This window comes from Schistocerca piceifrons, chromosome 3, assembly GCF_021461385.2.
Source record: "Schistocerca piceifrons isolate TAMUIC-IGC-003096 chromosome 3, iqSchPice1.1, whole genome shotgun sequence".
Taxonomy (NCBI): Eukaryota; Metazoa; Arthropoda; class Insecta; order Orthoptera; family Acrididae; genus Schistocerca; species Schistocerca piceifrons.
Genome location: NC_060140.1, coordinates 901,709,824 through 901,725,559, shown reverse-complemented (window position 1 = coordinate 901,725,559; position 15,736 = coordinate 901,709,824). Strand labels below are relative to the sequence as shown.

The following is a 15,736-nucleotide window of genomic DNA, read 5'->3' as shown; positions in this document are numbered from 1 at the left end:
AAACAAAGAAGTTCCTCACGAGGTATCAAGGGCCTTACCAAGTTATTGAAACCACATCCCCCATTAATGTTAAGCTTCAGCTGCCAACGAGAACAACGATGGTACACATTGGGCGGTTATGGCCATTTAAGGGTTGCCTGGATGTGATTCCAGGCATGTCACAGGAAGGAAAGAGGAAGAAAGAGAGAGTGAAGAGAGGTGCTAAGTGCAGAGATAACCAGGAAGATAGAGTACAGCATGAAGTACCATATTCTTTGTGATCTAGAAAGTAGTAGAGTTAGTTTTTTTTTTTTTTTTTTTTTTTTTTTTTTTTTTTTTTTTTTTTTTTTTTTTTCATGTATCACTGGGTTGGCATAGATTAATTAGGCATTGTATATAAGTTTTTGAATGCAGCCTGCTAGGGGCAGTGTAACATAATAGGACCAACCTTCCATCTGGTAGCGTCAGTTTCAGGAGTCACACAATTGAATGTTACGCAGCCACAGCTGTACTGGCCATAAACCACTTAAGAGTTTTTCCAAGGTAGAATCTGACCTTGTTAAATCAAACTCTGTAGCCAGGTTTGTTGAGATCCATAAACCAGTTCATTTTAGAGCAAGAGGGACGCTTATCAGCTGAACAGCTTGTTCAACATGTCGCTCAGTATAGGGAAAGGCAACGGCAAATAACGATCATTTTGAGCTCCTCTGTGCCAAGTGTCATCACAGCCTTAACTTTGTTATGTGTTGTTTTCTTTCTTATCAGGCGGAGAGCCAATTCCCAGAAGGATCCGAGGGTAGTCCAAGTCCCAGTAGACTGGCTACCGAGGGCGTAGGTAAGTGGATGAACGAGTGTTCAGTGGAGTGGTCATCCATTAAGGATTTTTTTTTTTTATGTTTTTCCCCTCTTGTCATGTGCTTAGGAGCACTGGACCATGTCTTAAGTTTTCTAATAGTAAGTAGGCATGTCATAAGCTCCAATCCAAACAAGTTTTAGAGTTAGTTAAAGGACGACCCGGGGACCGGGCCTTTCCAAACAGGGGAATAATGTAGCGGCACCACTGTTTAGGATAGGGAAAGTTAGTTTTGTGCGATATTCAGAGAACGAGTTACAGCCAGGTGTGGGCCGGACTGCAGTAAGTTATGCATACCAGCAGTTGCAAAGGCAAATAGAGGCCACGGGGGTGTAGAACTGCCGGAGAGGCAGCACACAGCAGTTTCCATGACGCAAGTCACAGGCAGAAGAGGGCCACTGGCCAACATAAGTCTTATGCATATGTGACGCGAAGTGGTGCATTAGTGAAAAAGAGGCATGCAGCCGAGTATAAATAGGTGTTGTTTTATAGCGAGAGGCATTCAGGTGTGGCAGCTCTCCAGGACGGTGAGGCATGTGCCAGGCTGCAAGCAGCAACAGATGGGACGATAGTGTCCCAGTCCATGGCTGGTCATTGGTTCAACCCTCTGAGGCTGACACGGGATCCGCAGCCAGCCAGTGGTGGGCCACTCTTCGGCTCGCTACCGCGGGCAGTCATCTTGGCTCCCGACACACTCCGGAGACTTCCGAGGCAAGGGCCGCAGATTCGGACATCGGATTGTGGGCAGTCATTACCGTTGCATTCTTGACTATGCTAGCTAGGAAGAAGCAACAGCAGGGCTGGCCTACAGCTCCCAGCAGAGCAGTGCGGAGTCAATGGGGACAGTGACCGCTGAGTTGGCTGCTAGCACAGCCATCCTGACATCATCAGAACTCAGCGGGCCAGCCAAGGCCGGCACAACACAGTTTGCATTGCACAGGCTGCTGGGGTGCTTCCTCAGCATTGTGGGGTCCTGTGACGCAGACCGAGGTGAATAGAATACTGTAGTGGAAGCAAATAAATCATTTTGAAAGTTTTCACTGAGTTTTAATACGGCACCTCCTGGCACTCACCCACTACATTTGATGTCTTCCCACTACATTTGGTCATTCTGATACATTCAGTGGCAGAAGCCTCCACAGCACCGTGATGGGTCAAGACCACAAGCCATTTCTATGGGTGTCTGTAATGGATCGGGCCTGGCGATCTGCAGCTATTTAATTCCCACTAATGTGCAGGCCCTGCACAGATCTGCCCACAGGACAGGCCTGTTTGTGTGTGGAGTAATGCAGTGGATTTTCACAGTTTATCCATTGACCCAAGACTGTGGTGCTCCTAAGCTGGCCAGAGGCCACGGGCGATGGATTTTAGGAATTGTGGCCATATCACTACAGGTATGTTGTACAGTGTGGCATTTTGTAGACATTTTATTTGTTCTAGTACATTTTGGCACTTCAAAAGTAATTTATATGTTACAAAGTATGGACAATAAGAAGAAGAAAATGGTGTCAGTTACTGGCAGTTCGTACGCTATGCAGTCATGTATTTCTCGAAATAAAAATCACACAATACATGTAAAATCGCTGGCGGGTCGATAGACACACAAACAAACACAAACACACACAAAATTCTAGCTTTTGCAACCAACGGTTGCTTCATAAGGAAAGAGGGAAGGAGAGGGAAAGACGAAAGGATGTGGGTTTCAAGGGAGAGGGTAAGGAGTCATTCCAATCCTGGGAGCGGAAAGACTCACCTTAGGGGGAAAAAAGGACAGGTATACACTCACATACATGCACATATCCATCCGCACATACACAGACACAAGCAGACAAAAATGTCTGCTTGTGTCTGTGTATGTGCGGATGGATATATGTGTGTGTGTGTGTGCGAGTGTATACCTGTCCTTTTTTCCCCCTAAGGTAAGTCTTACCACTCCCGGGATTGGAATGACTCCTTACCCTCTCCCTTAAAACCCACATCCTTTTGTCTTTCCCTCTCCTTCCCTCTTTCCTGATGAAGCAACCGTTGGTTGCGAAAGCTAGAATTTTGTGTGAGTGTTTGTGTTTGTTTGTGCGTCCATCGACCTGCCATCCTTTATTTGGTAAGTCTCATCATCTTTGTTTTTAGATATATTTTTCCCACATGGAATGTTTCCCTCTATTATATTCAATACATGTAAAATAATAGATATAACTCAGGGGTAATTACCAACAATAATGAACATAGTAGAACCAACATTTTATTGGTGGTCACCTGCAGTGTTGGTTTACAGAATTCTTTCCCACCATGTATGCTTCTTTCAAGAGGCCTTCTTTCTTCTGAGGTTTTTTCTGAAATCAGTGAAGGTTTTTAAATCTGTCTTGTGAATCCAAGGAAATGCGGATTTTTTATCACAAAATGTGTTTCGTTTTATTGAAATAAAATAACATCAGTGGTCGTAATGAAACACAAATACTATTTGGCTCGTTCTCTCCATCTAAAAACTGTTTATTACAAGAGATGTTGATGTCAGTACATAAGATTTTTGCTCACATCAGGAAATGTCATCTGATAGCAAGCTTTTTAAAATATTTCTTCATTTGCACTATTGTTTCTTGTACCATAGCCAGAGAGACAGATTGTAAACTTATGTCTTAACTTACCATTGAGATCTCAAAATTTTTCAGGGAAATATTTAAAACTTGTCTGAAAATCAGGGAAATATCACAGAATTGCAGTTGGGGAAACTTGTGGCAACCCTGGGTATTCCAACACCTAGCATCACTACACAATATCCATGTCATACCTATTCCACACCTGCTCCCAACCCATTGCCTCATGGCTCATATCTCCGCAACAGACTTAGATTCAAGACCTGTCGAATACACCCACCCACCACCACCGACTCCAATCCAGTCACAGGCATCTCCTATCCCATCAGAGGCAGGGCTACCTGTGATAGCAGTCATGCGATCGACAAACTAAGCTGCGACCACCGTGCTGCATTCTACATGAGCATGACAACTAACAAGTTGTCTGCACACATGACTGGCCACCAACAAACTGTGGTGAAGAGGCAGCTGGACTACAGAGTTGCTGAACATGCTGACCAGCACAACATGCTTCACTTCAGCTTCTGCTTCACAGCCTGTGCCATCTGGATCGTTCCTACCAACACCAGCTTTTATAAACTGCATAGCAGGGAACTCTCCTGCAATATATCATACATTCCCATAACCCCCCAGACCTCAACCTTCGCTAGTCCCTGGCCTTCACCCACCTATCCCCTGCCGTGCTCCTGCTCTGGCACTATACAGCCTTCTAATCTATGAATGTACTCACTAGTCTTTTTCCCCTCCTCTATTTCTCTCTTCTCCACTCACCACTCCATAACCACCCTCCCCTCCCCACCAAACCACTGGAATTCACCTGACAGCCCTACCCTGTCCCATCATTTTCCTGCATGTTCCCACAAGCAGCACCAGACCCTCCGCTACCTCTACAGGGTGTCTACGACCCAGGACAACCAGGAGATCCAGGAAAAACCCGGGAATCTTTTAATCCGGGAGAAAACTGGGAAAAACCCGGGAATTTTTTAGAATTCCGGGAGTCTATTATTGTTTTAGTTTCCAGTTAATTTTTGTGATTTTGACTGGTAAGAATCAATACTCCAACAAAGAATATTACTGTATCCCGCTTCTGCGGAATAATACTGTAGCAACAAAACATGAACGAGAGGGGGGAAAAAAACGAAAATAAAACTTAAGTCTCAATGGAAATGCATGCAACAGCAAAACATAGTGCTCATACAAGCGTCTGCCAACAGCAAAGTGTCTCAAAGGCTTTAGGAAGACTATGCAATGCTTCCTAACAACAAATTGCTTCCGATGAGCGTGACGTAACAGACAGTACTGGTACTCAAGAAAATTTACATCCGAATCTGGACATACGAATGTGCACTTTAAGCTGAATTATGCATTTTAATATAGTTCACGAAATTCCAATACTCTTGAAGTATCCTCTGATGTCTTTTTTCTTTTGTTACATAGTGCAAGATCTTTTAATGTTTTACACGTATGAACATACGAGCTTCCTGCGTCATCGCAGCTGCGCATGAGCAGTGGCGCCTGTTATCTGGCACTCTCTGGCAATTCTGAAATGAATCAGTTTATAACAGGTCACAAGAAAATATTGCGAATGGTTGTTTGAAAAGCGTTACTTTCAAAGTAAATTTACTTTTACACAAGATGAACAATGTGCGAGAATGTACGATGAATTTCTTAAATCACAGAGCGTTTGACTCTCAATAAAAAATCAACTTTTTGAGGACGACCATCTAGAAGAATTTCGAGCTCAGAAGATCAGAAATTTACATCGTTATTAAAAATTTTACTGGCACATTTGTGTGATATATCTGAAATTTTAACACGCGCAAAAAAGATCAACATTATATGTGGAAGCTTAGCGTCTCTTGCAGCTTATTAATCTTCAAGACCACGATTATATGTGAAAGCTTTGTTTTTCTTGTAGCAACACTATGTATATTAATTTAAACCATAACTTTTCCTATTTGTGTTTTCGCACTACATAAAAGTGATCTTGCTATTGGCTGACTACATCACGTGTCCTATGCTGTCTTCGGCTGGCGAGATCACGTGACATGAGCTATGACTGGCTTACAAAAGCGCGTCACAATCTCGATTTCAATGCTTTGGAAAGTAACATGCGGTGTATGGTGGAATTCTAATTTATACCTTCATAACATGAAAATATGTAGCGTAAATGTTGCTGCACATCAAAGATCTTTCCAAAACGTGCTTTTTCCACCCCTTAGTTTCGTTTTCTAAAGTGCCGGGAATTCTACATCGACTTATAAAACCATAAACATTCAAAGGACCGATAAGTTTTACAGTGCCGAGGAAAAGTATACTATCACTTAACACGGGTGAAAGTGTATTTTCAACTGGGAAATCCGGGAAAAATCCGGGAATTTTTTTTCCTTGTCCCTGTATACACCCTGCCCTACCATGCTATTTCTCACCCACCTCCTCCTTATCGCAGCCTCTTCCTTATTTCCACCACCTAGATTGCTCTACCATCAGGTGCAGTTGCTCACTGTCCAGCCTTGGTGGTCAGAGACAGTGGTCAGATGTGCATGAGGTGTGCTTGCATGAATGAGTGTGTATTTTCTGCATGAGAAGAAGACCTTTTGCCCAAATCTCATGTGTACAGCAGTCTTTATGTTGTGCCTGTGTGCAACTCATCTCCTCTAAAAGGTGAGTAGGATTCTATCTGTTTCATAATGTTGTCTTTATTCCATCTTGAACTTTTCAATGTTTGAGCTACATAACCCCGTGTCCAGCACCTTGTCACAAACATGTCTGCAATGTTATACATAAGTTTTGTTCCTGTTTAATTTAAGCTTTCCAAAGATAACACAGACTTTCATTTCATGTTTAACACTGTATATTACAAAAGGTTTTTAATTCATTTGGTAATCAATGTATTTTATTCCTATCAACAACATGGCCTCCTGTTTTAAGATATCTCTGAGATGTGCAGTTTGTTTTCATTGAAATAACTCATGAGCAATGAAAACATTGATTTTCACATTTTCTAAAATTCGAAGTTTTATGGAATAACATAATATGAAAAAAGTAGTCATGTGACTGGTATTGCAAAAATTTATAAAATGCAGTATCACATTAGTTACAAATGGCTGGCATTGCAGACTTCAGAATCCAACTTGATCTACCATGCTACACAGGGATAAAATATATGACTGAGTGGTTATACACAACATGTACAGAAATGGAACTGCAGTTATATGAGTTAAGAATGTTGAAGGAAAGAAGTGAGCGAGAAGGGAGGCTTGTTTGTATGCTATGCCTATCAGTATCAGTTGCAAAGCGATTTAGAAAAGATTGCTGTATGGTGTGGCAAGTGGCAGTTGACGCTAAATAACGAAATGTGTGAGGTGATCCACATGAGTTCCAAAATAAATCCGTTGGAATTTGATTACTCGATAAATAGTACAATTCTCAAGGCTGTCAATTCAACTAAGTACCTGGGTGTTAAAATTACAAACGACTTCAGTTGGAAAGACCACATAGATAACATTGTGGGGAAGGTGAGCCAATGGTTGCGTTTCATTGGCAGGACACTTAGAAGATGCAACAAGTCCACTAAAGAGACAGCTTACACCACACTCGTTCATCCTCTGTTTGAATATTGCTGCGCGGTGTGGGATCCTTACCAGGTGGGATTGATGGAGGGCATCGAAATGGTGCAAAAAAGGGCAGCTCATTTTGTATTATCATGTAATAGGGGAGAGAGTGTGGCAGATACGATACAGGAGTTGGGATGGAAGTCATTAAAGCAAAGACGTTTTTCGTCGCTGCGAGATCTATTTACGAAATTTCAGTCACCAACTTTCTCTTCCGAATGCAAAAATATTTTGTTGAACCCAACCTACATAGGTAGGAATGATCATCAAAATAAAATAAGAGAAATCAGAACTCGAACAGAAAGGTTCAGGTGTTCATTTTTCCCGCGTGCTGTTCGGGAGTGGAATGGTAGAGAGATGGTATGATTGTGGTTCGATGAACCCTCTACCAAGCACCTAAATGTGAATTGCAGAGTAAATATGTAGATGTAGATGTAGATGTAGATGTTACACAATCTGTATATTTAGCACACAGTAAAGGGAACCAAGGAGAAATTTGGAGAAGGAAATGAAGTTCAGGAATGTGTCCAGTGAAATTGTAATTCTAGCAGACACAGCAAATGACTTGGAAGAGGAGCAAATGACTTGGAAGAGGAGCTGCATGGGATGGATAGTATCTTGAAAAGAGGTTATAAGATGAACATACAAAAAAGCAAATCAAGGATAATGGAATATTGTTGAGTTAAACCAGGTGATACTGAAGGAATTTTGTTAAGAAATGAGGCACTAAAAGTATAGATGAGCTTTGCTATTTGGGCAGCAAAATAAAAGAGGATGGCCAGAGCAGAGATGATATAAAATGGAGACTGGCTATAACATGATATGTTAAGTTTTAGGGTGGGTTTACCATTGATATTTGTTTGGAATGTAGTGTTGTATGGATGTGAAATATCAATGATATGCATTTCAGACAAAAAGAGAAACAAGATTTTGAAGTGTAGGGCTACAGAACTATGCTGAGGACTAGATGTGCAAACTGTGTCATCACTGAGGAGGTGCTGAATTTAATTGGGGAAACAAGAAATGCATGGCACAACTTGAGTAAAACAAGGGATCAATTGATAGGAAGATTCTGGGACAGCAACGAATTGTCAGTTTGGTAATGGACAGAAGTTATGCAGGGAGACCAAGGGCTGAATAAAGAAAACAGGTTCAAATGGATGTAGGTTACAGTAGTTTTTAGGAGATGAAGAGTCTTACACAAACTAGCCTTTGGACTGAAGACCACAACAACAATATCATCAGGCTCACTGTGACCATCATCTGGGAGGTCAATATTATTTGTTTCACCAAATTTATTCATTTCATGCCTAATAACACTCCAAAGTATCCTTGCCTTATATTTAGTATTTTGATGTCATAGTGAAGAATTCTTCAATTTTACAATTCTGTGAATAATAACTTTTTAAATTCTTGATTGGATCCAGTCTTTCAATTAAATAAATCTCACTCTTCCTAGTCTATAATGATTTGATCTCAGACATTGGACACCATTTTTCGTAGCTTCCACTGTAAAATGTCCTGTTTCGTATGTCTATAATTTGCCACAATGCTTTGTCCATTTTTTTTCTGGGTTGATAAAAACATTTGCAACTTCCCTTGTACATTTTATCAGTCTATAGTAGAATTATTTGCGTTAATTATTTCAGTAGTTAAGAACTTTGATAGCTCAGACATAACTGATAAATTTGTTTATTTCCTTGATAAAACTTTCATGATAAAGGATTTCTTTAGCAGCAATACATAAGATTAATGTAACCTGTGGAGCAAGGGAAAAGAAATAATTTTTCTAGCCTATCTTATGCCCTAAAATGACAGAATAGTGAGACCACTGGATACTGCTCTCATTCAGGTGATTCCGATACACTGTCAAATTGTGTTTAATGTCAAGAGGAGTTACCTGTTTTGGTTATGTTTGCCATCAGGCTTTGGGGGTAACAAGCATTCAGTGTTTGACACTGAAGGCATCCACACATTTACCATTTGTAGCAATTTATTTATGTTCAAGAATTTTGTGCTGCTGATTGGTATTCAAAATATAGTGAACTTTGTAATTATTATAATATATAATTTGTTTCACTGATATGATGACCAGAAAATGTTTCATTACATTTGCAATTAATTATTGTTTGAAGCAAGCTATAGTTCACTTACTTCTATGTATTTCAGGTACAAGCCATCAGAATCAGTCATATCAGCAACCACAGCTATTCCCGTGCCAACAGTGTCATAATGTTTACCATTACCAAAGAAATCTTTTACGGCATATTAGGCTTGAATGTGGAAAGCCAGCACAAATAGAATGTCCATATTGCAAATACAGGTCAAAACATAGAGCTGACATGATGAGACATGTTAGAATAAGGCATCGTGTGCCAGTTACACGTTTCAAGGGGAAAGGAGTGCCTTAACTGGAATTTTTGTTACATGGTTGGTTGTTGGTTGTTGGCATATAATTAAATGTTGTGTAATAAAACATTAATGCTAAGACTACAGTGAAAAACTGATAGTTTGTATGCAAATCTGATATGTGATACTAATGTCTCAATTTTAATATAATCTTGAAAATGTGCTCCAATAAATTCAGACTAAAAACAAAAAACAAAATTAATTATTTTTAAAGTCCTTAGTTAAATATAATATTTTCTCAGTTAATCTTATAAATTTGTCTTATAATTTTTCTCACAAGAGGGATCTAAGTGAGCTTTGTGTTTCACTTGTAAGATTGGTCAAACAACCACATGTCTGAGAAAGTGAAAGGAGTAACTTAAAATAAACATACGAGTGTAATTGAAATATGTCACACAGATCTGTCTGCATTCTGATTTTGGATTAACTGACTTCATTATGTTGCTAAAAATTAAATTTACAGATGCACTTCTCACGTTTGCTGTCAGATAACAATGTGCAGGTTCCATAATGTTCCACTGAACCAACTGTTCAACATCAGCAGGTGTCGGCAATTGCTGTTGTCACTGCTGCAAGATGCAACTGGTGAAAATTGCACAATGGCAGTGACATGTATTGTGGCCTTGAGCAGGAATTATGCACGCGCAAAGAACTACTCGCAGCTGGACCAAAGGTATGTACATAGTGGCCATTTCTGTAAACTGAATGGAGGCCTTCTGTCTGTACACAGGTGGCACTGACACTGGTGCAATGGTTAAAAACTGAATTAATTCTCTGCAATACACTTCACTGGGTAAGGAATCAAAGGTTCTTGTTTCTGCCATTTTACTCAATAGCAGTCAGTGCTGAATTCCAGACAGTGATAAGCTGAAGTATCGCATCCATGTTGCTAAGATTGTCTGCTGTACAGATATGGCCACCTTGATAATACAGTCACTGGATGATGATGCTGAGGATAACAAATGTCTTCTTGTAAGGCAGGCAATGCCTCATTTTAGGCAGTGCTCTGCTACTGCTGATTTGGTCAGTTGGGCCAGGTATGTATGTTGAAGGTGTTCAATGCAACATTCTTGCACAGCACGACTCGTCTGCCCGATGTAAGATTTCGCAACCTGACATGAGATCTTACGTGTGCCATGTTTTCTAAGGCCAAGCACAATCATCTTTGACTGAACATAACAAATTCCTCTATTTTGCAACTGGATGAGGAAAACATGTAATGTAATGTCTGTTGAGGATCCTTTCGATTCATGAAGATGTGCCACCAAGAAATGGTAAGAAGCCAATGCAGAGGGTGCCTCCACACTTCGATTCTTGAAGATGTGCCACCAAGAAATGGTAAGAAGCCAATGCAGAGGGTGCCTCCACACTTAGTTTGCATTCCTACACTGAACTTGGTTTAGTCATAATGCATGTGTGTTTTCACTGATGAAATTTATGAATTCGTTACCATCTGTAAAAGACCACTTTCATTTTGGAAAATGTGGCATATGTAAGATCCCATGCCAGTGTGAGAAATCTTACAATGAGCAAAAACATCATACAGTGCAAGAACACTGTGCTGAACACCATGACCTCGGCAATGCCTTTGAATCAAGCATTGGCTGCCATTAAATTAAAATGGAAGAAACCAGAACCTTTGATTTCTGACTCAATGAAGTGCATTGCAGAAGGTTAACTCAGTTTTTAACCACACCAGCATCCAGTGCTGTTAATGCCATCTGCGCATATGCAGAAGGCCTCCCTTCAGCACCCAGAAGAGGCCACTATGAACGACTGCCAGCAGTGAGTGGTTCTCTGCACTTGAATAATTCCAGCTAATAGTCCCAAGAAATTTCAGTACCACTGCTCAAGTATCACTAGTAACTTTTGCAGTATTAAAAACACATGGTTCGATGAAATGTTGTGGGACTTTCACAACCAAGAATCGCATTTGCAACAGATCCATCAGGGAAGTCTTAGAGGGCATGCCTCATTAAATTTGTCTGCTACTTTTCTTGGATCTGAGACACTGTTATTTTCTTTTATAGATAAAAGTTTTTGATGATAATCACTCTGTTCCAGTTTCTTATCTGATAAACTTTTGTAGTGCCTCTGACATATTTTTTGACTTTGAAATATAGTTATCATTATTATCAGCTAAAATAATCAATGTTTGAAAATATAATTTAATATGGTCTGATAAAAAAATCATCTCACCTCATCCCGTACAGTGTCTCCCTTGTCCCCAGTTTTGGGTGACTTCACCATAAACCCCCCCCCCCCCCCTTTCCGCCTCTTTTCTCTTTTCCTAAATCTCAACAGCCTTCTTTATTTCCCTTCAATGCTTCTGCCAGAAGAAGGAGCCGCTGCTCTTGGGGGAGCAGATTTTTTTGTCTACCCATACTATATCATCATTATTATGTATTTTAGCTACATTCACTGTCTTGTTGAATACTTGGTTATATTTTTTGTGTTATTTCTAAATTCTGGTGTTGTGTTATTGTGTTTAATGACTGGAGAATTTTATGTTTCTACTTATAGTTATGATATATTATGTTATCAAATATATATTATTATCTATCTGAATGGTCCTCTTTTTCACTGGAAATTCTATTTTAAAGAGATGTAGATATGCATTGTGGTGCTGTCAAGAATACTGTTTACTTTAGTTTTGCTGAAGATTCCTACTATGTTTCCGTTGATAGCATACAATTTAACATTCTGTTGTTATCGTCACTGAACAATGTTCAGTGATTTTAGTTTTTAGTACCCACCATCTTTCAGTGTGTAGCTTAAATGACCAAATTGAATCTCTATGGCCACTGTATCACATATTTATTATTTTGCTGCTGTAGTCAAGGTCACAAAGTCTTCTAAAAATTTCATCAACTGCAAATTTACATTTAGCGGTCATTCTAGTTGAAGATTTGATTATCGCTGTCTTTCTATCACATTTTATATCATTAAGCAGTCTTTCAAAGTATGCAGTTAACTTTTTCCAGTCTCCACACAGAAATTTATAAAGTGTTACAACTAAGATATTAAAACACAAATTATCAATTACACATATTCATAGTCTTTGATTCGAGGCAGTTTATCAGTAGTTTTCTACTACTGTAAATTCTAAATAATCTTCCATGAAAATGCTGTTCCATGACATTTAACATTGTTTCTACTATATGAACTGGCAAGGGTTTATCCAGAAATTACAGGTAACATAATGTATAATAATCTTCCAACTTTAAGCTCTCGGCTTTTCAAATCTTGTCCAGTGCAGTCCTCAACAATCAGTCTTTCCTTCTCATCCCGGCCAGTAAATCTCCCCTGACCTGGGGTTCTGAGTGACCTCTCCAGTCCTTTGCCTTCACCCCTCTTCCTTCTCCTTCAACTCTTCTGCCGGAAGAAGGAACCACTGGCTCTGGAAGCTGGTAAAAGTTAAATGTCCCCCTGCCACCACTTGGCAAGTAGACTTTTTAACTATCCAGTTGACATAATCTGTTCTTTGACTAATCAATATTCAGTTACACTTAGGGTTGACTGCATAAAGCAGCTGATCTTAGATTAGTACAAAAAAGGAACTCGGTTCAAACTGAACTCAGAAGCCCATGTTGAGTAAATCTCAGATTATTTTGCCGTGCTCTAAGACCAATGTTGACTACAAAATTTTGCCAGTCAAGTGGTTCAATTGCATTCATATGTTCACGACCTAATGTTACTACTGAAGAACAGATTTCATGTTGCACAAATGCTTGTTAAAAAGTGGGTAGCTAATAAAGAAGTTTTTGTTAACATTCACACAGTGCAGACACTTAATGTATTTTTTTCAATATATGTGTTAATGTTAAGAAGATTATCCATGGTGTAAGTAATGATTACAGGTACAAAAGAGGAAACTCATAATTATTGTGAAAAAACTTAAAGATATTTCATAGATACTTAGCAGAAGAAAGGAAAATTGAACAAATAGAAGTGAATAGTTACTTATATGCAGTTCAATAGTAACCAATAATAGTTAAACATCTCTTACAAAAATGACCTCTAGGCTTCAATAACAGTATCTACACAATTCACATTAAATTTTAAACCACCAAAGATGTGCTAAAAGTGCTATGACAACCACATACTCATTGATAAATGAAAACTGTAAGAACATAAGTCAATCAGGAAAGTATTACTACCGGATGTTGTCTCTCAGTGCCTCAGTTGTTACATGATGGACTATGGTTTACAAGTTCTGGTCTTCCATTCCAGGTCTGTCCCAGGATTGTCATGTGTTTTTGAATCCACATTAAAATGTTGATCTCCAAGTTTGTGAATGGGCCAGTCTGTTCAAATGTCTAGAAAGATGAGGGTCCAGCACCTCCAAAATAACCTTGCTCAGTAAATCATTGTGGTGGTCAAACCACGCTTTGTGTTGACAACTCAACCTAAACAGACAAGACAAATATGTACCTCTGCTACTCTCAGCATCGATAATTTCTTGAGTGTTGAGTGTAGAACAGCAATGGCTTTAAAACCTATGAAATAATGAGGCTTTTGTCCAAACAGAAAGTCACCTAAATCCATGACCAGTAATGTGTATGTTTGCTTCATGTTCCACAAACTCTTGAAACCATGACATGATGCAAATATCATCCACAATTTGCATTCACAGTCAAATCGATGACCTGACAATTGATGTGAGGTGGCCATGAATTATCAGTTCCCAAACAAAGTAACCTTTATGGTATCTATATTTATTATAAAGTCATGTTCTGTGTGGATATTGATATGTTTTTCAGTAATACATAGACTGATTCATGAGGCCTGTTTATGTATATAATTTATAATTACAGTTATGACAAATGTGTAATATAGGGTGATTACAAATGATTCATTGGTTTTTGGATGAATGTATTTCATGAAGTATTACATACAAAATAGTTAAACTGTATGAAAAAGCATATTCTCAAGTTTCTTAAACATCATTACAAATGTTGTATGTGCTCTCCTCATATTACACAACACACATCTACGTGGTAGTCAAGTTCAACCCATACATGTTTGAACATGTCCCTAAAAAAAGTCACAAACTGTAAGGCCTGGAGACCTTGGTGGTCACCTGAAGAGTGCCAAATCATCCTGTGCAAATTGCCCAGCTCAGCTGTTTGGAAGTTCCTTGTTCAGATGGTGATACACTTATCTTGCCAATAAGGCGGAGCTCTGTCATGATGGAATATGAAGTGTGGGTTATCAGGCCAGTCTCAGAAACAACCAGTTTTGTAACATATGTAGGTACATCAAACCTGTCACAGTTTCCCCAGGGAAAAAGTAAGTAGCAAAAACAGGGTATGTGTGTGAGTTGTGTTTGCATGAGTGTGTATGTGTGTGTGTTTGTCGTCTGATTTTGATGAAGGCCTTACTTGTTGAAAGCTAAATTTGTGACAGTCTTTTTGTTGTGCCTATCTGTGACTCAGCATCTCTGTTATGTGGGGAGTAGCAACTTTCTTTTTCACAATATTGTTACAGTCCATCCTGGATTTCCCATTGTTTGGTTTCTGACATAATCGCTTCCAGAGAATCTTCCACAAAGTTGTCTGAGGAATGCCCAATTCATAACTTGCACGATGTGTGGATTACTTTGGGCTATGAAGGAACACATCTCTGATGCTCCTCACTGTTTCCTCTGTAACAGGTGGTCATCTGGAGTTTTTTCCTGTGTCCTTGAACTGTTGATACCATTGCAGAACACTTTAGTGGGTTGGTGGCTGTGGTGTTCAGAACATGCACTGCAGGGGAGTGACAGAGTCTGTCTTCTCATATTGCAACACACACAAAATGCTTTCTGTTGATTAGTTGCCATCTTGCAAATTATCACCCTGTCACCTCAGAACACTTTAGTGGGTTGGTGGCTGTGGTGTTCAGAACATGCACTGCAGGGGAGTGACAGAGTCTGTCTTCTCATATTGCAACACACACAAAATGCTTTCTGTTGATTAGTTGCCATCTTGCAAATTATCACCCTGTCACCTGGTGAACCCAAATGGAATCTGCAGTGACATAAACAAAACTTTGAAGTATGCTCTTTCGATTGGTTATTAGTGCAAACAGGTGGTCATTATGTATTTGAAGCTATAAGATGTCAAAACCTGATGAATCATTTGTAATGACCCTGTATAGATATTCTTACCTGTTTAATGTTCAGTTGGCATTTGGAGCAAAATCTCATGGTAATGATGAGAGCAACACACTGATCAGCTACAGAGCGGGTGGTTTCTGGCAACAATAGCAGTTGAGTAAGTAGCCTTAACAACTCCAGAAAGCAGTGA

General features: G+C 39.5%; 1 protein-coding gene across 2 annotated transcripts in view; it reads left to right on the top strand.

The window, feature by feature from the left end:
* LOC124789732 (longitudinals lacking protein, isoforms A/B/D/L-like) overlaps window positions 1-15,736 on the top strand; it is a 100,076-nt gene that overhangs the window by 22,759 nt on the left and 61,581 nt on the right. Inside the window, exons 2-3 of one of the 2 annotated variants that reach the window (XR_007016157.1) lie at window positions 745-814; window positions 9,207-9,467. Coding sequence is in view for 1 of the 2 variants with exons in the window: in XM_047257182.1 (XP_047113138.1) it covers window positions 745-814; window positions 9,207-9,448 (312 nt within the window). In the remaining variant the exon portion in view is untranslated. Of the gene's footprint in view, window positions 1-744; window positions 815-9,206; window positions 9,565-15,736 lie in introns of those variants that run through there. The other variant, XM_047257182.1, reaches the window with a different exon arrangement.